Genomic DNA, 21,919 nt, shown 5'->3' on the forward strand with positions numbered 1-21,919 from the left:
TAAAACAATCCCAAGGCGGTTTACAGCATCATTCAGAGGTGGTTCCTAGATGTGTTAGACCCCTTTTGGACTCTGCTCAGCTGGAGCACATGCCTCCTCAAATTGTGTGGGAAGCCGCAGCTTGGTGGGCCGAGCCCCATCATCTAGACTTCAGCTCTCTCTTCCAGGTGTCTCCTTCACGCTGGGTGATTACAACAAACGCATCGGAGATAGGGTGGGGTGCTCATATGGGCAATTATCGCCTGAGCGGCCATTGGACGATAACAGAGATGGGTCGGCCCATCAATTATTCGGAACTACTGGCTGTATTCTATGCATTCAAAGGGTTCTTACCCGTAATTACGGGTTTTTCGGTGACAATTCAAACCGACAATATGACTGCGAAAGCCTATATAAATTGACAGAGAGGCATGACCTCAAGGAACCCACTGTTTCTTTCAGTAGACCTGTGGCACTGGTGTGTAGCAAACGCAGTGATGCCACATGCTGTTTACATCCAAGGGAACCTGAATGTCCAGGTGGATATGCTAAGCAGACTAAAAACAGTTTCCCATGAGTGGATGTTGGATCAGGGCATACTCCAGGACATGTTCGGAATGTGGGCTGCTCCAGTTCTGGATGTCTGTGCATCGCAGGACAATGCTCAGTGTGCCCTCTGTTATTCAAGGAGAGGGAAAGGGAAGGGCTTTCTAGGTGATGCTTTCGTCCTGTCCTGGAAGAGTCCCTTCCTTTACCTGTTTCCACCGTTCCCCCTCATACTAAAGGTTCTTCACAAACTGAGGGAGGACCGCTCCAGGGCCATCCTGATAGCCCCTTGGTGGCCCAGGAGGCCTTGGTTTGTGGCTTGGTTTGTTGCTTGGTTTGTGGCCGTTGGCCTTCCCACGCTACCTCTCCTGCTGTCGCAGGAAAGGGGTCTGGTGCTGCATCCGGAAATCCGGTCTCTACACCTGACTGCCTGGAAGATCCTACCGCCTTCCCGTTGAGACTCAGAGACATTTTGCTTGTGGCTAGAAAGCCCTCAACGAGAAAGTCGTTTGGACATAAATGGACTCGTTTCCATACATTTGCTTCTCAAAATGGGTTTGATGTTCTTAACCTATCTGTTCAGAATGTTTGTACCTATCTTTTGTATTTAAAAGTGTCTGGTTTGAAGCTCTCCTCTCTCCAAGTACATTCGGTGGCAATTGTGGCGCATTTGCCTGCCACTCAGATTTCCTGGTTCAAGGACCCACAGGTAAAGAGTTTTCAGAAGGGTTTGTCTCATGTTTTACCAGATGACCCTGTCATGTCACCGGCTTGGGATTTGTCTGTGGTACTGGCTGGTTTGCTATGCCCGCCCTTTGAGCCTTTGGCTTCGATTGATCTTCGTCTTCTGACATGGAGGGTTGCCTTCTTAGTGGCGATCACCTCTACTAGGAGGATGAGTGAACGGCAGGCCCTGTGGGTTGATTTGCCATACCTTCAGTTTCATAAAGAAAAGGTTGTGCTCCGACTGGATGTTCAATTCCTTCCAAAGGTAGTGTCTACCTTTCATCTTTCCCTGCCAATCACCTTGCCTGAATTTTTTCAGAACGCTTTGTCTGATGCAGAACGCAAGTTGCATCATTTGGATGTTCAGAGGACATTGTCCTTCTGTGTTCAAAGTTTGACAGAGTGGAGAAAAACTCCTCCTCTGTATGTTCTGTATGATAGGCCTCGCAAAGGCCTGCAAGTTTCTTCTCAGTCCCTGTCTAGGTGGATTGCTTCTACTATTGAAATTTGCTACAGCTTGGCAAATAAACAATTCCCTGCGACCATTAAGTTAGGTCCATGGCGGCCTCTGTTGCCTTTGTTCGTGCGGTCCCTTTGGACACTATTTGTCAAGTGGCTACTTGGGCTTCACCCCAGTCCTTTATTCGTCATTATGCTATTGATGCCAGGGCACGGAATGATGCTAAGTTTGGCAGGACTGTCCTGCAGTCTATTTTCAGTTGATGTACTTCGTTTCTTTGAAATAAATGCTTCTTGCAGAGTGCATCCCTGTTTCTGTTTGTTTCCCTCCACCTTGTGTGGTAGCTTGTTATGCGCCCATTGGTGTAAAAGACAGAGACCACGTTGAAGAACTACAGGCTGCTGACCTGTAACTTTAGTTCTTCTAGTGGTCATCTCTTCTTTTACACGCCCCTCCCATCCTCCTCGCTGGGTCTGCTGAAGGTGGACTCCATGACTGAGGGGATATGGAGTGGCACAGCCACATATAGCGGCTGGGGACGGGGTTCCCGCCTAAATCAGGAAAATTTAGCTTGTTAGATTCCAACGAGGTCTCTGCACAAGTACATAGCCCATTGGTGTAAAACAGGCTTCCCCAACCTGCGGCCCTCCAGATGTTGCTGAACTACAATTCCCATCACTCCCAGCTACAACTTATTGTGGCTGGGATGATGGGAACTGTAATTCAGCAACATCTGGAGGGCCGCAGGTTGGTCGAGCCTGGTGTAAAAGGACAGATGACCACTAAAAGAACCAAAGTTTCAGGTAAGCAACCTGTAGTTCCCTTGGCAGACATGTTTATGAAGAACTATTTTTGTCTTCTCTTCCCCCCCCCCCCCCCCCCGGACACAGGACTCATTTAACCTGCGGTATTTAAATTATCTGCCACTGCCGGGGCAAAGAATTACCCACGTAACAGCTATTACTGAGGAGAGAGGCTCTCAGACACACTTCTGGAACCAAGTTGGCATGCAGTTGATCTCGGACAAGGTCTCCTCAGCACGGCTGACTGCTCGAGTGCTGCTATATCAGAAGATTTCTTTTCTCTTTCCCGAATGACTGATATGTTAAATCTTCCCTTCTCACACTGTTCTTCCCTCCTTTCCCTCTCTTGTCCTGAGTGCAACTGTCCTATAAATATATTTAACATGTTGCCAGAATTTCTTGCTTTGCTCTTAAGCAGAAAAATCATTGCCACCATTCATTCAGCCAGGAGAATCACCCTGTGTTGTGTTGGGAGGAGGGGAGCAGCAGGCTGATGCCTCTACCTTTTGGGACTTGTATATAAAGGGCACCTCCACTAAGCTGTATTAGGGCCCTGGACTTTGAAAAAGGGCCAGATTAATGCCAAATGAAGGCCCTGGTGGCCTGAAACCAGTTGGTAGGTCATGATGAAGTCCAGACAATTTCAGCCGAACCTTTCAGTTATTACTTTAAATGAGTTATTGACCTGGCAGGTGCCAGTTAGTGAAAGATTTACACCTCCTTCTGCCAAAGTCTAATATTACTTCTTGAGAGGGGACCGTTATTGGTGACAATATCAAATTCCTGATAAGTTTGTGGTTGTAATAGGCAATCTTTTATTATCAAAGAGGGGAGGCCTACAAAAAAGTCAGGAAAGACCGGGTTTTTCTCTTCTCCTAGAAGGCACCAAGTGCTTTTTGGCATTATCTTTGTGTCCCTCTTTTGTGTCTCCATTATGTTGGCACTCCTTTTGCTGCATATGCACTGAGTGAATGACCTGGTAATTCAGACATTTCCTGCTGACTTGATTTGCTCCTGTTAATAGGCTGACATTTGTGCATTGTTGTCATACCAAGTCAGCTGTAAGGGAACTCCTGAAGAAACATAAAAATTTCACATCTCACCCTGTAAACCGCAAGGCATATTTATAGGCGACGGGGGAGTAGGAGGGAAGAAAACCGAAGGAGTCTTGTCCAGGGTCAGGCAAGACCCACAGCAAACCTGTTCCAAGGTACTAAGCAACCTCCACTTCGTGAACACTTTAAAAATAAGCTGCATCCCTTTCCCGGGGGTGCAACAGACACTTTGCCTTCTAACAAAGAGGAGATAACTCTTTGGTAAAGGTTTATTTCAAGTTTGTAAGTTAAAAAGCAGGAGAGCTTTACCTGTGCTGCTGGGCAGGCAGGCTCACTCTGTGGTTTGTCTCCTCTTTATTCATGTGGGAGTAGTAGTTGCCCCAGTAGGGCCCATGATGATGTTTGGCAATTCCCATAGCAGCGCAGGAAGTGGGGGGAGACCAGAAGCTGATGGGAACTAATTGGGCAGCTGGTTCTGTTCCTGTAGCTCTTAGCACTGGTTCAAAAGGAATTATTTCATTGGAATGCCCTGCCCTGGCCAAGGGAACTTCAGCCTACATGTGATCCAGGGCCATATTAGCCCCAATGTCATAGTCAGAGGTATTTGGAAAAACAGACTCCTACTGATCTGACTTTCTCCCCCCCCCCCCTTTGAGTGTGACTTAAAAGCAAAAAATCCATATATCCAGCTAGGAGTAGCTCCCCCCCCCCCCAAATCACAGGATGGGAAATTTTGTCTTGCAGTCTAGTTTGCAGCTTTAAGCACAGCAAGAGGAGAAAGAGAGGAAGGTTTACTGCATATTACTCATTATGTTTAGAACCTCACTGTCACCTTAACACTGTTTAACCATTATTCCCATGGGCCTGTGTCTACACATTTTGTAGTGTTGGTTGTATGTGGAACAAAGTTTCAGATCTACTATGCTGGAGCATTGGTAGTTTTTTCTTTCTTTTTTGCTACCTATCAGAGTTGTGAGACCCCTGAATGCTACAGACTGTTGATTAGGTTCTCTCTCTTTGGCTCTAGAGAGTTCCTTCCTTCCTTCCTTCCTTCCCTCCCTCTCTCCCTTTTCTTACTGACTTATGAGGAGTTGGAGATCAGTTAAGAGCCTATGCCACTGCTGGTGCTTTCTTCCTTGACAATTGTGGCCCTGATCTTTCGTGCTCCTGTTCCCAAACTTTTCGAAGCACTATTTCAAAACAAAACAAAAAACATGGTACCAGATAATTAATCATAAAGTGTAAAAGATGTTCTCAGGGTGAAAGTAGCAAGACGTTCCTGTAAACCATTTCAAAAGAAGATGACAAAATGGTACTTTTCTGATAGCACGAGGAGCCACCATGCCTGAGTATGAGAAAAGGCTGCTGCAAAAGGGAGATCTTCCCCCTCCAGCTTCTACCTCACTCAGGTTGTGTGAACTAGAAGAAAATTTGGACGTTCACAGTCTGCTGCATCCCCAACATTTGGGAGGGGGTTTAATCTTTATCAGAAAAGAAGGTGGCTCTAAATTGTCTACATTGTACATGGATGTTTAATGGATTCACTGGATAGATATTTCCCAAATGGTTCACATGAAGTTAAAATCAAAAAGGGAATTTTAATTATAGTATTGGCGGGGGGCAGGGGGAGACGGACAATGAACTAGGACTTGAGCACTAGCATCTTGTTTTGGAATGAAATGCTAACTTGTAATTGCTTCTCGTAAGTAGTCTTTTGTCTCACTCTTTGGAGTGAGCTCTAAGCAGCTATTCACAAAAGGAAAAACGGTGGAAAACTGGTTTTTAGCCATTGGAGAGATCTGTGCTGGAAAATATGAGTTTCTGATACCAGGACCATTGACTACACTAAATGTGTAGTCCAAATATGGACACAGGCTGACATCCTGACTAAATTGCCTCAGGGAAGTCCCATTGAAATTAAAAGGCTGAGTGAGGCATACCTAACGTACTTTTAATTTCAGTGGGACTTCCTTGAGGAAACTTAGTTGGAATGTCAGCCACAGAATTCAGTATGTGGCATAGGAACCTCGCTACATGCTGAGCCACTTCCACTGTCCCTGATTAAACGTCAAGGCAAAGATAAGTGTTTTGATGGCTTTATCCCTGTATTTAAAGTAAGATGGAAGAAAGACATCCCACTGCTGCAGGGGGGAACAATCACCTCTATTTTGACTTCGTAGAAGAAAAAGGAAAGGGCCTTCATGCATATTCCCCTTCTCTGGGATTCCACATGTATATCTGCCAATTTGAGCCTATGTTGAGTGACAGGTGCTTGACCTCCCAAAATGAGGTCCTCTGAGTTTCCTTTCCTCCATGCCAACCTCAGACATATCTAGCAGTTAACAGTATTACCAGGGGAAATAGCTGTTCACATACTTTTTTCCACTACTGCTTCATACCAGGATCAGGTGGAGAATATTCTCTCCGAGGGGGGAGGAGCATTCAGTGCTTTCCAGTAATACAGGTTTATCTAGGTTGCATGCCTGTCACTGAACGTGTGCTGTTAAATATGGAAAAAGGGAATTGGGGAAACTTTCAGCAGCACAAGGCATTTCCATAGTTCCCAAGTGGCACATGTGATGCATTTTAAATTTGCTGAACTGTGCCCTAATTTCACCCTTCCCTTTGCCAAGTGTTCCTATCATGAAATTGGGGAAGTCTTCTAAAGAGCTTCCTACTCCCTTGCCCCTCAGATTGTGCTCCTGAATGAATCTCCATTCATATGAAATAGATCCCATATATCCAGCCACATATCCAGTGAAACAACTGTGATCTTGGAAGCACAATTCTCATTATAGGCTACACTGACCCAGGCAGCCTCCACTTGGGTTAAATGCTACATTCTGGGAGCTGCATGTTTTGGAAGCAGCACTTCGTACAAGACAATCTTGGCTTTCTTCTGAATTATAATTTGACTGTTGGAACAAAACACGAATATGGTCCATCCTTTATAGGACTCCCAAATGAAAATAGTGGTTGGATAATTCCTCCATCTGTTTCTTGACATAGGAGCTCTCTTCAAAGCTCTGCAGCATCCATCATTGTGAGCATATCTAGAGGTCGGAGGGATGTCCTAGTTCTGCAAAATGTATTTGCGCTATAGCTCCGTTGAAGGTCCCGCAAAATGACAGTGATCATATCAGTATTTGTAATTGCTAGTTAGTGATCTTTCAATGAGGCGAAGTATGCACAGGAAAGGGAGATGAATCCACACCAGCCTTAGTATTGGCTCACAAGTCCAGCATCATCGAGAAGCTGTTAACCTGGTTCATATAGTCATCTTTCTAGATCCAGAAATGTTTGCTCTGGAGTGCATACCCAGGGGCGTAGCTATAATTGAGCGAAAGGGTTCAAAGAACACAGGCCCCCAGCTCCTAAGGGCCCTCCAGATCCACCCCTCCCAATTATCTTCCTCACTCTGGGGGGCTGCCAGAGAGAGGGATGAACACAGGCCCCCTCTTCCCTAGCTACGCCCCTGTGCATACCTTTTCTGAAGAAGGTACAAGAGCAGTTCCTTGCAAGTCTGCTCATGTGCACAGAACACTCATGTGCAGTGCTCACAATAAAAATCAATAAAAGGTACACACATTTGCTTAATTTGTAATTGCATGCTTTGTTCTGCTGTTCGAGTTGCACAATATTCAAGGTATGGTGGAGTGATGAGAAAAGCGATGACTGTATGGGGGAGAAAACTGGAGGCCATGGGGCGGACTGCAGGAAACAGAAGCCCCACCCTTTGACCACAGCACTCACAATTATTCCTGCATGTTTTCAAAGATACATTCAATAATGAGGGGTAGACCAGTAGGTATCAATATTTGTGTAAGCAGAATTGCAGAAAACCTGCTGCCTTGAAGTATACCTGCAGCAGGTAATTTGTCAGAAATGCAGAGGGCCCTGTTGTAAGTTGCTTCTAAAAGCCCCATTTATAAATGCCACAAGTCACTTTGTAATCCTACTAGCCACTTTTACTGGTAAGCCAAGAGCTTTGGTTTCCTTAGCTCTGTGGAATTGAATAAATGGTTGCAAATTTCCAATTACTCAACCAGGCTTCTGGTTGAAAAGGAAAGATAGGTGTAGGTTCTGGACTGTACAACAGGAGATGCTGCCTTACATGAGTGCTGCTCAAAATATAATAGTGGACTTTTTATGTCTTCATCTTAAAAAGGTAATCTCCCACCCTTTTTGTATAGCACATTGGGAGGGGCAGGGTGGAACTTCACCCCAAATCTGGCAATATGGAATTGTTGTCTGATTAATATGTCTAATCTAATAGCATCTTGCTTCTTGAAAGTATTTCATACACCCAGCAGACAGTACATGCCTATTGCAACTTCAAGAAGCTCCGATAATTGTAGGCACAGAAGGCTAGAAAGAAAGCATATGATCTCTGGATTTTATTTGTAACTCTGCTCTCTTTGTTCTCTAGATTCTTAAAGTAATGAGTGCTTTGGAATTTTTGTGATTATGTTCTGGTGATGTGTAGCTAATGTACTAACGTTCACAAGCTAGGATCATGGTAACAAGTGTGAGGTTTTTTATTATTTTAACTGTTCAGAAGATAACTTAAATACAAATATAAGATTAAGCTGTGAACCTGCTAAGCGTGTTTATTTCTTGAATGTTAAATGAAAAGCTTGTTTTCCAGATCAGTTAACTAGTGCAGCATCATCTAGTTAAGTACGTTGATTGTCATTCATTCACAATGGAGCAGCTTATTTTTAAAATCTCAGCATACTTTGCAAAGAGTTCCATTCATTGATTATGGCTTCCAGCTAGAGCATTGTAATTTGATCAGAATGCATGACAGTGGAGACAGCACTGCTCAAAAAAAGAACATGTCCTCTTTACTAAATGGATCCTGCAGGATGTTTGCATGAACAATCACAACTTTGCTTTAGAAGATGCTCAGCTGGTCCAGAGAAGATGTGAGCCAAAATGATTGAGGTTGTAGCTTTTCAATGGATGCAATCTCTGGGATCAACCTCTCAGATTTTTTTTCAGCTGTGGTCCAACTTTTCACAGGGACATAGGAGGAAGCTGCCTTATATTGAGTTGGTCTGTTGGTCCATCTAGGTCAGTATTGTCTACACTGACTGGCAGTGGCTATTCAAGGTTTCAGGCAGAAGTCTTTCCCAGCGCTACCTGGAGAAGCCAGAGACTGAACCTGGGGCCTTCTGTGTGCAAAGCAGATGCTCCACCACTGAGCTACAGCCCTATCCCCAATAGGTTTGTTGTTTGTGTTTAGATCCAGTTTAGCTTTCCTGATTCCTTATTCCTGCCTAAATTATAGTTTATAACTTGAAAGTGTGCTCTCTTGCAGTCCACTTGGCCTACTGAAATATCTTGGAAGGCTCTTTGTGGATCATAGATGAACTTCCTCTTCACTCACTAATCCACCACAATATGGCAAAACAAATATGGAAGTTGGCTTTTCCCAATTTCAAAATATGGAAGTTGAATTTTCCCAGTTCAGCTGGTGTGGGGAAAATGCCTTCCTGAGCCTGACATATCCTTTGGCTTCTGCTGCTCTCCTTTTTCTTCAGAGTTTTCCTGGAGGAAAAAGAAAAGCAGTTGATGGAAAATACTGTAGGGAGCTTTGAGGTGCCGTCACAGCAGCAACGCCTTGAGGATCTCCGATCTGTGCCTACAATGATGCCTTTATCTTACTCTGGAAAAACCCCTGTAAACTCTGCAAATGTGAAAATATTTTCTTTACAGAGAAAGAAAATACAGGGTATGGGAGAGAAGCAAGAAAATGCAGGGTACGGAAGAGAAGCAAGAAAGTGGGAAAATATATACATTCCTGTCAGAACCCAAAACTAGTGATTTCCAGAGTGTAGGCTAGCCACTAAAATACTGCTTCCAGAATCTAGGGGTGTGGCACTGGTCCCCATGAGGTCCACTGTTACACACATGAGTGATTTAGATAGGCAGGACATCAGGTGGAAAAACTTCTCAAAACAATATCTGTAGACTTGGGAAGTGATCTCTGTCCCTGCCTCCTTTTGTCAGGCACCTGGAGCAAAGGCCGCAAGGAAGAAAGGGGGCACATATTGCACTATTACTTCTGTCTTGCACCATTACTTCTATTGTAAAAGAAGAGGCACATCTTGCTTCATTACTTCTGTTGCTCCCAATAGCTTATCTTGAGGAGTTGCTGTCTTCCTTCTAAGCAACAGGATATTTCTTGGTATTCTCATCACTGAAATAGCTCTTTCCCATTTACTCACTTTGGTATATATTATTTGTCCTTATTTGTGGGGTGGGGGAGCAATACTGCTTGTTGCTTTCCCTTCCTTCATTCATTCTAATACACTGCTGGACAGCTTTCTGCACAGTTTTCAGTGTAGTGTGCATTGGCTTGTTTGTCTCAATGTCCTTCTGGGTGGTATCTGCACCTCATGACTGCTGCACTTCATGACTTGGTCCCCTGCCTTAAGAAAAATGCCCTTAACCTGGGGACATTTGGACTGCATAAAGCAGTACAGTCTGGGGTTCTGTTGGCCAAAATCTGCTGTTGGCCATCGAGGGTGTTATTTTTGGTGAAAGACGCCCTGTATGGACGAGAAATGAAAAGGTGTAAAAATCATCCAGATATTATAGTTTAGGGCACTTGTCACAGCACATATGGCAATGCATTATAGATAACAGCTTTAAATTGTACATGTTCTTGTTCAGAGGTTCCCAACCTGTTGTCCTCCAGATGTTGCTGAATTACTATGAGCTGCCCCTTTTTGGCTTTCATGGTTGATGTGCTATAGTGCAGAGAGCACTTGCCATTTGGTCTGAGGCTCCTTAGTCTCAATAGCCTTCCCAAATCTATTCTGGAGGCCACATGGACATCCAGCTCAAGTACCTTTTGCAGCATAGTGCACACCATGGGTGTGGCCTTCCCATGAGGCAAGGTAAGTTGGTCACCTCTACCACAGATGTAAAAAGAGGCACCGGGAGGGGTGAGCACCAGCCCCCTGCCACCACAAGCAGCACTCCCCACAGGCTTCCCTGCTCCAAACCTCTTCTCGCCAAACTAGAGCATGCTATTCATTTTCCCCTCACCTTGCTGGGGTGCATCTGAAATCCAGGGGTAAGAGCGCCTCTGTGTATATCCAGTACTGGGGAAAGTCATACATACACACTAGGGGGTTATGGACTGTGTAGGATCTCACATGGTAATTTTGGGTCCTAAAACATGGCCAGGAAGTTTAGGACCAACAAGAGGAAGTATTTTCCACACAACACATAATTAATCTATGAAATTATTTGCCATGGGATGTGGCAATGGCCACTAGCTTGGGTGGCTTTAAAAGGGGCTTGGACAAATTCATGGAGGGCAGATCTATCAGTGGCTACTAACCCTGATGGCTATAGGCTTCCTCCAGGCTCAGAGGCAAAATGCCTCTGAATACCAGTTGTAGGGGAGCAACAGCAGAAGAGTAGGCATGCCTTCATCCCATACCTGTGGACTCTGACTTCCCAGAGGCATCTGGTGAGTCACTGTGGGAAAGAGAGTGCTGGACTAGATGGGCTTTGGGCCTGGTCCAGTAGGGCTGTTTGTTTTCACAGTGATGCTAAGAATGGTTTAAGAATCAGTCTACTGCACTGAGAGGAGGGGATACTTGTGAGCATGATTAATGTGCTACTTGACCCAGAAAAAAAGAGCCACACACAGTGGTATCTTTAAAAGTGGCTGCTTAATACAAATTATCATATAGATGCATGTGATCACAGCCTTGTGTATAGATGCAGTCTGAAGATATGTACTGTCAGGGCCTGATGACTGGATTTCCACACTAGAAATTGTAGCTTTGATGTTAGAACTTTAACATCTGAGCGCATATAATACTGATTAGGATAATGCCATCATGTGGGGAAATTAAAATTAAAAAACTAAGCATCTCCTGTGAAACCAGCCAAATATGCAAGGAACATGCAAGCTGGGAATAGAGAGAGGCATTATGCATAATGATCCTGGGACTGGAATAGCAATAGGCTACTGGTATGGGACTGAAGAAAAACAGGACAGCATATCTATCTCTCTTTGCCCACATGTTGGTTTGCCAGATACTTGAAATGGCTGGAGGTGCGACCAGTTGATTTTGTGGGACATCCAGCAATGTTCCAATTTGGCAGAATGACCAGGGTCTGGAATAATTGTCACTACCACTACCATCCACTTGTGAACACACAAAACCATTCTTTCAGGGCTAGAGTTAAGAGCCTTGGGCACAGGCAGACTGGCGGGGTTGATGGCCATGAAGGGTAGAGAAAACAGCATCCCTTTGTTGCTAGGCATTTTCAGTTTTGTCTCTGGTTAGCTTCACCATGAAGTCAAGCAGCCACCCCACCCCAGCCATAAATCCCTTGCAGAAAGAAGCCTCTCTTGAACTACAAAGTGAATGACTTGAATCCTGTTCTCTTTCCCAGCATGCAGCTCTTTCCCCTTTCCTGCTGCTCCAGTTCTTTCTAGCTCTGCAGATCTCCATTTCCTCTTCCTCTTTCTAAAGCAGGGTTTCTCAACGTGTGGGTCCCCAAATGTTATTGGACTTCAACTCCCATAATCCCCAGCCCCAGTGGCCTTTGGTTGGGAATTATGGGAGTTGAAGTCCAATTGCATCTGGGGACCCACACGTTGAGAATCCCTATTCTAAAGGGAAGTGCAAATTCTGAGGAGCAGAAATTGCCAGCCCCCTGCTGTCACGGCTTCCTCAGTTCACACACATTACTCGGATATCCCCAAACAAGTCTAAAGGATCCAAAGAATAATTAATGCATTCAGTACACAATGAGGTCATGTATCATGGGAAATGTGAGGCAAATGGTTTTCTTCTGGTACTAAAGGCCAATGCTGCCGGCTGCTGAATGACACACACTGCAGGAATCATGGTTGTAGAGGGTTAAAAGTTGCTGTTTTGGCAGAACAATAGCTCCTTTGTAGAACATTTTGTATAACCACCAGATCTCCTCCTGCAGTTTCCAAGACAGTTCCTCACAATTTAATGCTGATGCAGCATCATGCTTGAATCCATACAGAGATGTTAAAAGCCAGGACATCCCTGAGCTGACACCAGCAGCTGGTATTGTAGGGTAGCTGCTATGGGCCAATAGCCCTCCGTCGGGCCTAATGCTCTGCCTGAGGACCACTTCTGGAACCACCTCTGTACTCTTAGCTTTTGGTGGGGTACAGCAGCTGGGGGGGGGCACCTAAGTAAGCGGGGCTCCATCATGGAGGGCAATTTGTAGTTTTTAGGGCCTCCTCAAAATCTGGGGTTGACCCTGCTCCTGAGATCACCAGTTAGTTTATTTGTTGTGATCTTTTTCTGCAAAAGGTCTGCTGATCATATTAATGTTTGAGGTGTCTCAGGAATCATTCATTCCTACACAACTTTCAGAACTTTATTTTCACACCAGCATTTTTGTGCTTCAACACACACAAGCTGTGTGCTTGACAACATTACTCTGAGAGGTAGCCATGTTGGCCCCTCCCCTCCAGAGTTTGTTTATTCTATTCTATTCATATACCGCCCATCCTAAAGTGGCTCAGGGCAGTTTACATTAAAATCAAAAACACAAACTAGATATCAAAAAATAAAACTAGATATATTGAAAGCCAGGCTAAAAAGATGGGTCTTTAAGGCTCTCCTGAAGGTCTCCAAGGAAGATAATCCTCTCATATCCGCAGGGAGCGCATTCCACAACCTAGAGGTGACAGCTGAGAAGGCCTGATCCCAAGTTGCCAGCACCAGATGAACTGGTGGCACCCAAAGATGCATCCCTCCTGATGATCTTAATGAGCAGTGGAGATCTTGTAGAGAAAGGTGCTCTCTCAGGTAATCCAGACCTAAGCTACTCAGGGCTTTAAAGGTAATAACTAGCATTTTGTACTTTGCCCAGAAACATAGCAACAGCCTGTGAAACTTTTTAAGAACAGGCAGAATGTGGTCTCTTTGGGATACTCCAGAGACCAATCCGGCTACAACATTTTGGACTAACTGAAGTTTCTGAGCTACATACAAAGGAGTTCAAACATTACTGGACAAACCATACATTCTTACACTTCATCTGCAGCAAGGGGAGGGGAGGAGAAAGGGGGCAGGGGCCCGTCTTCAGTTTTGCCCCAGGGCCCACTCCAATCTCGCTATGCACAAACCATCCCCAGGGGTGGAGCTAGGGTAGAGGGGGCCCATATTCACCCCTCTCCATGGCGACCCCAAGGAGTGAGGGAGATAATTTTTTTTAAAGGAAGGTATGGAACTGAGGGGCCCTCTGGAGCTGGGGGACCAGGTTCTTTGAACCCATCTGCTCAATTATAGCTACGCCCCTGGCCATCACACTGCTCCTGTAATGTAAGAACTGGCACTTAGTGTTGTGTGGAAGTGGTCTCTCTGTATATCTCCTGAGAGGCTGGCAAACCAAGATTTCTAAGATCTTGGTTCCCCCCCCCCCCCGCCCCCCAGTTTTCTTGGCCACTAGGCCTCTAGGAAATACAACTAGGAAAAAACCAAGAACTGAGTTGTCAATATAGTGTGATTGTGCCAGCATGGTGTAGTGGTTAGAGTGCTGGACTAGGACCGGGGAGACCTGAGTTCAAATCCCCATTCAGCCATGAGACTTGCTGGGTGACTTTGGGCCAGTCACTTCTCTCTCAGCCTAACCTACTTCGCAGGGTTGTTGTGAGGAGAAACTTAAGTATGTAGTACACTGCTCTGGGCTCCTTGGAGGAAAAGCGGGATATAATATGTAAATAATAATAATTGTGAGATGTCATGTTTCCATCTGCATCCGTCAGCTGTCTCTTCTTTAATGTATGTCCCTAGTCCAAATGTACGCCCATAGTTCACTTATATCCCTTGAGGATACTAGAGGTCCATAGAACTTTATTGAGCAGATTCCTGTACCACAGGTGCAAACTACATATGCTCCTTTACAAGATACACTGTGGTGGTGGTGAAGAGTTATTTGCATCAGAGAAGGGATGGGAGGGATGCTTAACTCTTCTCCTGCCAGTTGCTTCCCATTAAACTTCCCGCTGCTCTTACCTCCCTTGTGTTGTGCATCCTTGTTTATCTCACAAACATCTCCCTGGAATCTTCATAGGAATAATAAAAGCAGTTCGAAGGGGAAATGACTGTCAAGAATTAGTTGTTCTCTGGTAGAACCAGAACACCAAGCCCATCACCAGATCTAGATTTCTTGGATTTCCATAGCATTTGGCACCAATTTAATCAGGGTCTGTGTTTCCAGAATGCCCCAGCTCTGCAGAACACAGGTTTGGATTAAATCTTCTTAATAACTACAGAGCAATGCTCCCATCAAATAAGACCTCCTCTTCTGATGGGAAGTTTTTTCCATGTAGAGACTGCTAAGTTCCAACCAACTTGAGTTTCTTTCCTTATCAGAAGGCACAGACCAGCTACCATATTCACAGCCAGAAAGAAAGAAAACACTGGACCAGTTCAAAGGCAATGCAGCAGCTCACTTGAATTAGAGCATTCTCTGCTTGTTTTTTTCATCCAAATGCGCCCCTAATTCAACCATGGTTTGATTTGGCCAAGCATTGAAATCAAGGGCCATATTTAGATGTAACACAAAACCAGAGTTGAAAGGGGCCTCCAGTTTCAATTTGTGTAAGTCCGAATGTGTGCAACCACAGACCTGCAGTTTCCCTCCCCAGACTCCGATTTATACCTTCAGTCTGTAGTGAGTTTCACCACTTGTACTGTACCTCCAGGTTCTGTGGTGCCTGCATTAAGTCCACACATGGCACCTCAGTCTCGCTGTCCAGCTACCCGAGTTGAGAGAGGCCGCTCCTCTCTTGCTCCAGCTGCTATTGGCCGCCAGGGCTGTCCTTCAATCAAGAAGGAAGTCCAGGCAGCCAGTTATTTATTTATTATTTATTAAAAATATTTATACCCCACCGCTCCAATGCACTACAGCTCGGGGTGGCTCACAACAATAAGATAAATACAAGATACAATAAAAGTAATAAATTTAACTAAATTTTAAACAGAAGTTGTCAGATTAAAAAACACAATCATTATTAGTTTCAACTTAAAGGTTATTTTTAAAGCTAAAAACTGAAAATTATAAAAAGCTAAAGAACCTACCAGATATAACCAAAAAAATGGAGCATTAAAAAGCCGAATTTGGATGGAAGAGCAGTGGGAAGGGGAGTGGCTCCATGTTACATTTGAATGAGGCCAAGTTGTGAAGTTGGATTGTATGTTTTAAGTGTGGCTAAATTTGCCATCATCATGTTGCATCTGAACTGACCCCCGGGCTTTATTCGTGGCTTGTTGCAAGAGGCGTGACGCAGAGCACAGATTGGGCAAATGGCAGAGGGAGGAGTCAAAGAAACCACCCAGCAGCAAAACATACCATGCTACTGTCCATCAACTGGGGAAGGAATTCTCTGCTTGTTTTCGGAAAAGCTTGGTTAGAAGCTTTGGTGGGTCCACATTGCATCTGACAGCTCCCCCCACCACCCCCCATGTTTTCAGCAGGAGCAGCAAAACAGTTCCAAGACTGCAGAGCTGGAGTGTGTAATGTAACCAATGGGAATACACTCAGCCTCCACCTCTGCATATGATGTTTGCAAAGAGCCTTTAATCTAGTATTGATCTGAACACAAATTTAACACTCCAACTCTTAAGAAACACGTTCACACTCAAGTGGTCATTTTTATGTTTTTAATCTTCAAAGCCACCTCCTTCCTCACCTCACCAGTCATTCTCCAAGAACTGAGAGGGTTAATAGTACCCTGGGTAGCTGCCAGGGCTGGAAGATCCCAGTGACCACAGATTCTTGTCCATGTATCTGTTTTTCAAACAGGCAAAGCGAATCACATTAACCATCATGTGATTGCATACTGCCTCTAAGGGCTTAGAGCTTTTCTTCCGCCTTCTGCATCTTTCTCCCCTCGCCCTCCCTTTACTGGCTTGGCCCCAGTGCCAATGGCTTTTCTTGCCTGTCCATCACTTGACGAAGTTGTGCGGAGGGTGGGGGGGGGACCCTCTCAGGTTTGGATCTCTCCGGACAGCCTTGAAGTATCAAGCATTCATTCATTTTGCCTCCCTCAGGTTGTTCCTCTCTCTTGAAATAGCTCTATTCATGGTTCACTGACATGAGCCAAGAGACTGCAACCTGGCTGCTTCACTTCTCTTTGCTATACTTGTATCATTCTGTCTGGATCTAAGAGATGGAGGGCCACTTTACCCAAATGGACAACAAACCCCCTCTTGACTCCCACAGAAAGATAACTGGGGTAAGTGCTTTTTCAGAGCCTTCAATATGCCACAGAGGGGTATTTCCCTCCCACCTGGCCTGCCGCTGCTGTTGTGCATTCCTCAAGAGATTAGCTGGGATTTTAATTGTACCCGATCTGAGAACACCGGCCAAAGCTATATTCTCAGCTACTGTGCTGTGGGCTATGCAGAGTGACTGTTTCCTGCCCATCTGAGAATGGGCTTGCGGACTGACCTAAGGATTCTGAGACCATTCCAATCTTGATAGACTTTTCCAGGTCAACTTCAAGTAGTAGGCAGATGCCATGAGGCTGGGTGGAAGTGTGCATTGAGAGGGGTGATAGACGATTCTTTAGAAAATAATATTGCATACTTGGTGTTTTATCAAACCTCTTTTCACTCTGTCTATTGCATGGTTCCCTGTTATGAGAATGAGGCTTAATGATGGTCACTCATGACTTAATGATGGCCACCAAGTTTTCCTATTTGTCATCTGGTTTTGTAGCTTTTGTGCTGGAATTCTTTTGTTTTCTGCTGGGTGCAGTGGTTTCATTTTAACTTGCATGTATTATTAAGGAATTGCCCTGTGTTAATAAGCATGGCTAGGCTTTATTCCCTCCGTCTAGTAGAACATCCCTCATTTCTTTCCTGCAGGGTTAAAAGCTTATATCTTCCATGAGAAAAAGTTCTAAGCAATAAAGGACAACACTAGAGAAATCAGCGGGAAGAGACAGAAAAGAGACAGAAAACAGGAAGCAATGTCTGAGAGTAAAAGCTGGACCAGTTCCAGTTTACAAAAGTGTGTTCTATTTTGCCTGGCATGTGATTAGTCCTAGCCTACGCAGCTCAGGAAGGGAAGAGTAGCTTATCTATCTCCCACTGTCTGGAACAGTGATCTTCAATATTTTTCAAGTGGGGACCACTTTGATGAAAAGCCTTCAAAGTGAGAGCCTCTGCACTGACTTCCACAGTACCGTACTTTTCCCAGTGCTGGGGGGACCTTTAGAAAAATGGAACTTTGTCAAGCTCTGGTGATGTCTGAGAAGGCATGTGTAGAGCTCCAGAGCTCTGGGAAGTGTAGTCCTTCCCAGCACTCTGGGCACACCTTCCAACATGGCGCTGTGGCTTCTCGGGGTTCTGTTTCTCTTAAAGGAGCCCTACTGGGCAAGCCACAGCACTGTGCCAAGGTAAGCACAATGGGAAATGGCTCTTACTTTGGAGTGGTTTTTTGAGTCGAAGTGACCCCCAACTTGAAAAATAGTGTGTGGCAAGAAGTTGCCTCTGCATGGTGCCAGGAACCACAATTAGGGTCAATAGGAGCCACCATTGGCTTGTGGGGCAGGCCTTCCACTAAAGGACACTGTACTAGGATAGGGAACAATACTGAATATCCCACCAATAGATCAGCTAGGTTCAGTTGCTTCCACATTACTGTGACCCGGTCAGGTCTAATAATATGGGGGCCTGCTAATAATTCATGTCCCATGAATAGGAAGGTATTCCAGAAAGACAAGCTGGCCATGCTTGAATGAAGTAGGAAAGGTCCTCAGGAAAGGGACCTGGTTGCCAATGGGTTTTCAGCCACAGTTATATTTTATTATTATTTATTTATTGTGTTTCTATACTGCCTGATATAGAAATCTGCAGGCGGTCTACAAATTATGTTTATATGAAAACATAACAATATAAAACAGCTTTCATTCCAAAGCCCCAGGGCAGCCACAGAGAAGGCCCAGTCCTGAGTCGCCACCAAATGAGTCAGTGGCAGCTGAAACCGGACCTCTCCAGATGATCTTAATAGGCAACAGGGTTCATGATAGAGAAGGTGCTCTCTTAAGTACCCTGGAGCCAAGCCATTGAGGGCTTTATTGGTAATAACCAGCACTCTGTATTTCGTTCGGAAACATATTGGCAGCCAGTGCAGTTCTTTCAAGATCGGTCTGCATTCATCCATCTTATTTATTTATTATTTCTCTGTGTAAACCACGCTGAGCCATTTTTGGAAGGGTGGTATAGAAATGAAAATAACAACAACAACAACACAGAAATCACCATCAGCCAATTACAAAATGCAGCTTTACTGGGAACAACCTATATTCTGTGACGATATCTATAACAACAGCAACAACATTGACAATAAAATTCAGCCATCCCAGGTCCTTGGGAAGGACTCGGATGTCTGGATAAAACAAACCAGTCAATAATACCTGTCTGACTATGTAAATAAATAAATAAATTAATAATAATAATAATAATAATAATAATTAATAATATGGTCCCTTCAGGTAAACCCAGAGACCAATCTGGCTGCCGCATTCTGTCCCAACTGTAGTTCCCGAACTACATACAAAGGCAGCCCCACATAGAGTGCATTACAATAGTCAAGCCTAGAAGTTACCAGCATATGTACCACTGTTTTAAGATCAATGGACATATCTGGTGTATCAGCCGAAGCTGATAAAAAGCACTCCTGGCCACTGCCTTAACCTGAGAAACCAGGGAGAGTTCAGGATCCAGGAGCACTCCCAGACTATGGACCTGATCTTTTGTCCTCAAGTTAGGGAACCATTATAGGATTCCAGCCATTTCTTCCTCACATTTCTCTAGCTCACATTTGAGCCTTACAAAGAAGTGCTGCAACCATATGCCTGATCTATTTTGGATAAACTAAGCTAGAGAATCCCATCTAGTTATTCCTATCCCAGGATATATTTCACCAACTCATCTCTGTACAGACTGGATGCTCTTTATATAGACTGACACTTTGGACACATGAATGTTGGGGAATCCAGATCCTCCCATGCAAACCAATGGCTATTTCTATCCCTAGGAAAACATTAACCTTTTGTTTCTAATATAAATTTATCCAGGTTTAACTTTTCGTTATTAGGATATTTCTCCACTTGAATTAAAATAACAACAACCCTGTGTGCCATCCCAACTTCCACCATATAAAAACAGAATTCACGTGTACTGCCTTAGACAATTTTTGAGGGGCTGTAAAAGTTTCATGCTGGTTGCTACATTTGCTTTAAGATAAGCTTCTCGCATACCAATCTTAGTTACTTTCTTTAATGCTTATGCGTGTTTTGTATTGGCCAGATTAACGTCTGTTTAAAGGAGTCAAGTCCTCTTCAGACATTATGTGTGCAAGTGGTGCTCACAGTTTCAGCACCAAAAGTGGGGAGGAAGTCACACCCACTGGGTCCCAGTGCTGCTGTCACTCACCCCCTCTAGCCAGCCACTCACAGCTATATGGCACTATCTGTGCAAAAAGAGAAGTGCTGTAACCGTGATGCCGAGGGCTTCTGTGAGTGGCAACCTGGATTGGCCAAAGTTGCTGCTCACGGAAGTGCCGGCAACTATGGCACTTCCCCCTTCACACAAACAGTGCCATGAACAGCTAGCTGGTAGGGCTGGAAGGGGTGAGTGACAGCGCCAGGGTGGGACTTCCCACTCTTGACGCTGAAACCATGACGGCGAATTGTGCTGATAACATCTGAAGAGGGCTTTATTTGTTATGGAATCTGTGTTTTCATAACAAATGTAAATTGAACCCCACAAGGGCTCCTCCTCCTTGCACTCACACCACTCAACTCTGAGCGTCTTGGGGGTCATTTGAAATGTATTTAAGAATGCCCACCTCACTTTTCTTAGAAAAACTCAAATGTAGCTGAGAAACAAACTAAATGGCTGCCTGGCTGCTGCTATTTGTCCTGGGAGGAAAAAAATGCCAGTGGGATCTCTTTTGCCACTGCAAATAGCAGCCACGGTGAGGTGGGGGAAAGGAAGTAATTTGGTATGAGACCATACCTCCCCCACACCAACCAAGGTCCCACCCTGCAGTGATCTGATTGGGAACAATCTTGGACCACTGCAGACTTAACCCTTCCCCATACCACAGCCCCAACCCATAGAACTCCTGATCTGGCTGCTGTTTCCAAAACAGGCATGCAACTTCACATAACATTTAATTTGACCCTAAAAACTTTTGAATAGTACCCTGCTCCCACCCCCCAAAACCAGCTTTTCTTGCTGGGAGATTTCTTTTGGAATTTCAGAGTGAGTTGCTGAATGGGACAAACGTATTTTTGCATTCCTGGCAAGAACAATTAGCACATGCCTGGACTGAATTGCTCACTGTTCTTAATAGTCTCTAAGCACGGCACTCTGTTTCTCAGCTTTTAATCTCGAGATTTCTCAACCTTTAGTTTCTCAGCCTATACAAATATAACATTAAAGCTAGAATAATGTAGTCATTTGTTAGCATGCTGGTTTTTGAGTGCTTATTTTAATCCCTTGCTAATTTTATGTTCTCTTCTGATTTTCCTGAATAAACCTTTTCTTTTACCTAAAAATATTCATACCTGTGGTGAATTGGTATTCAAGAATGTGGTCCATAGCTATAATGTCTAAGTTAACTTATTGTGCTAGAAATCATACTCGGTCACAGAAATACATTTCTGTATATATGGATTTTATTTGTGTCATTTTGAAATAATAAGTTTCAAGATGCTGCTCAACCCTCTTTTTTCCTCATAGTTATAGCTCTTTTTACCTTATATTATTTTAAAAAGAATACTTATGAGTTTTGCCTTTGGCTGTTCAAAAGCTCTAGCCTATACCCACATTAGATTGTATGCTCAGCTGCTTTATTTACATTTTATATTATTTACATGCCACATTTCCAACAAACTTCCCAATCTTTTGATCTTATTTTTTTAGGAGTCTGGGTGATGAGATTTACGAACTCCATATTAAAATAGGAAAAGGGTGGTTAGCAGTCTAAGTCCCCAGATAACATCTGCTTGTGCTAGCCAGGTGTCAGGCTTCAGCCAGATTCAAAGACAAGCAGAGAGTTCAAGTCAGCTAAGGTCCAGAGCAGACAGATATGAATCTTGGGGGCCAGATGCCTATAACTGAGTCAGGTCAAGCGGAAGTCAAGGTCTATAAAGCAAACAGAGTCCAGGGAGAGCAGAGACAGGTACGTCCATCAGGCGAGTGGTTGAATTTCCAAAGGCAGCAACCCATGTGAAAGGATGGAGACCACACACACACACACACACACACACACACACCAAGATACTCTTATCTACCAGAACCCCC

At 44.4% G+C, this 21,919-nt stretch overlaps 2 protein-coding genes across 16 annotated transcripts in view; both read left to right on the top strand.

The window, feature by feature from the left end:
• Positions 1-8,165, top strand: part of BTRC (beta-transducin repeat containing E3 ubiquitin protein ligase) — a 200,287-nt gene extending 192,122 nt beyond the window's left edge. For all 15 annotated transcript variants that reach the window (XM_053307794.1, XM_053307796.1, XM_053307802.1 and 12 more), the window contains one exon: positions 2,602-8,165. The gene's annotated coding sequence lies outside the window, so the exon portion shown is untranslated. The remainder of the gene's footprint in view (positions 1-2,601) is intronic.
• An 8,510-nt stretch (positions 8,166-16,675) lies between these two features.
• Positions 16,676-21,919, top strand: part of LOC128349008 (solute carrier family 2, facilitated glucose transporter member 5-like) — a 32,470-nt gene continuing 27,226 nt past the window's right edge. Inside the window, exon 1 of the mRNA XM_053304858.1 lies at positions 16,676-16,833. Within this exon, the coding sequence (XP_053160833.1) occupies positions 16,768-16,833 (66 nt within the window). The 5' untranslated portion in view covers positions 16,676-16,767. The remainder of the gene's footprint in view (positions 16,834-21,919) is intronic.

The sequence above is a fragment of the Hemicordylus capensis genome, chromosome 3, assembly GCF_027244095.1.
Source record: "Hemicordylus capensis ecotype Gifberg chromosome 3, rHemCap1.1.pri, whole genome shotgun sequence".
Lineage (NCBI taxonomy): Eukaryota > Metazoa > Chordata > Lepidosauria > Squamata > Cordylidae > Hemicordylus > Hemicordylus capensis.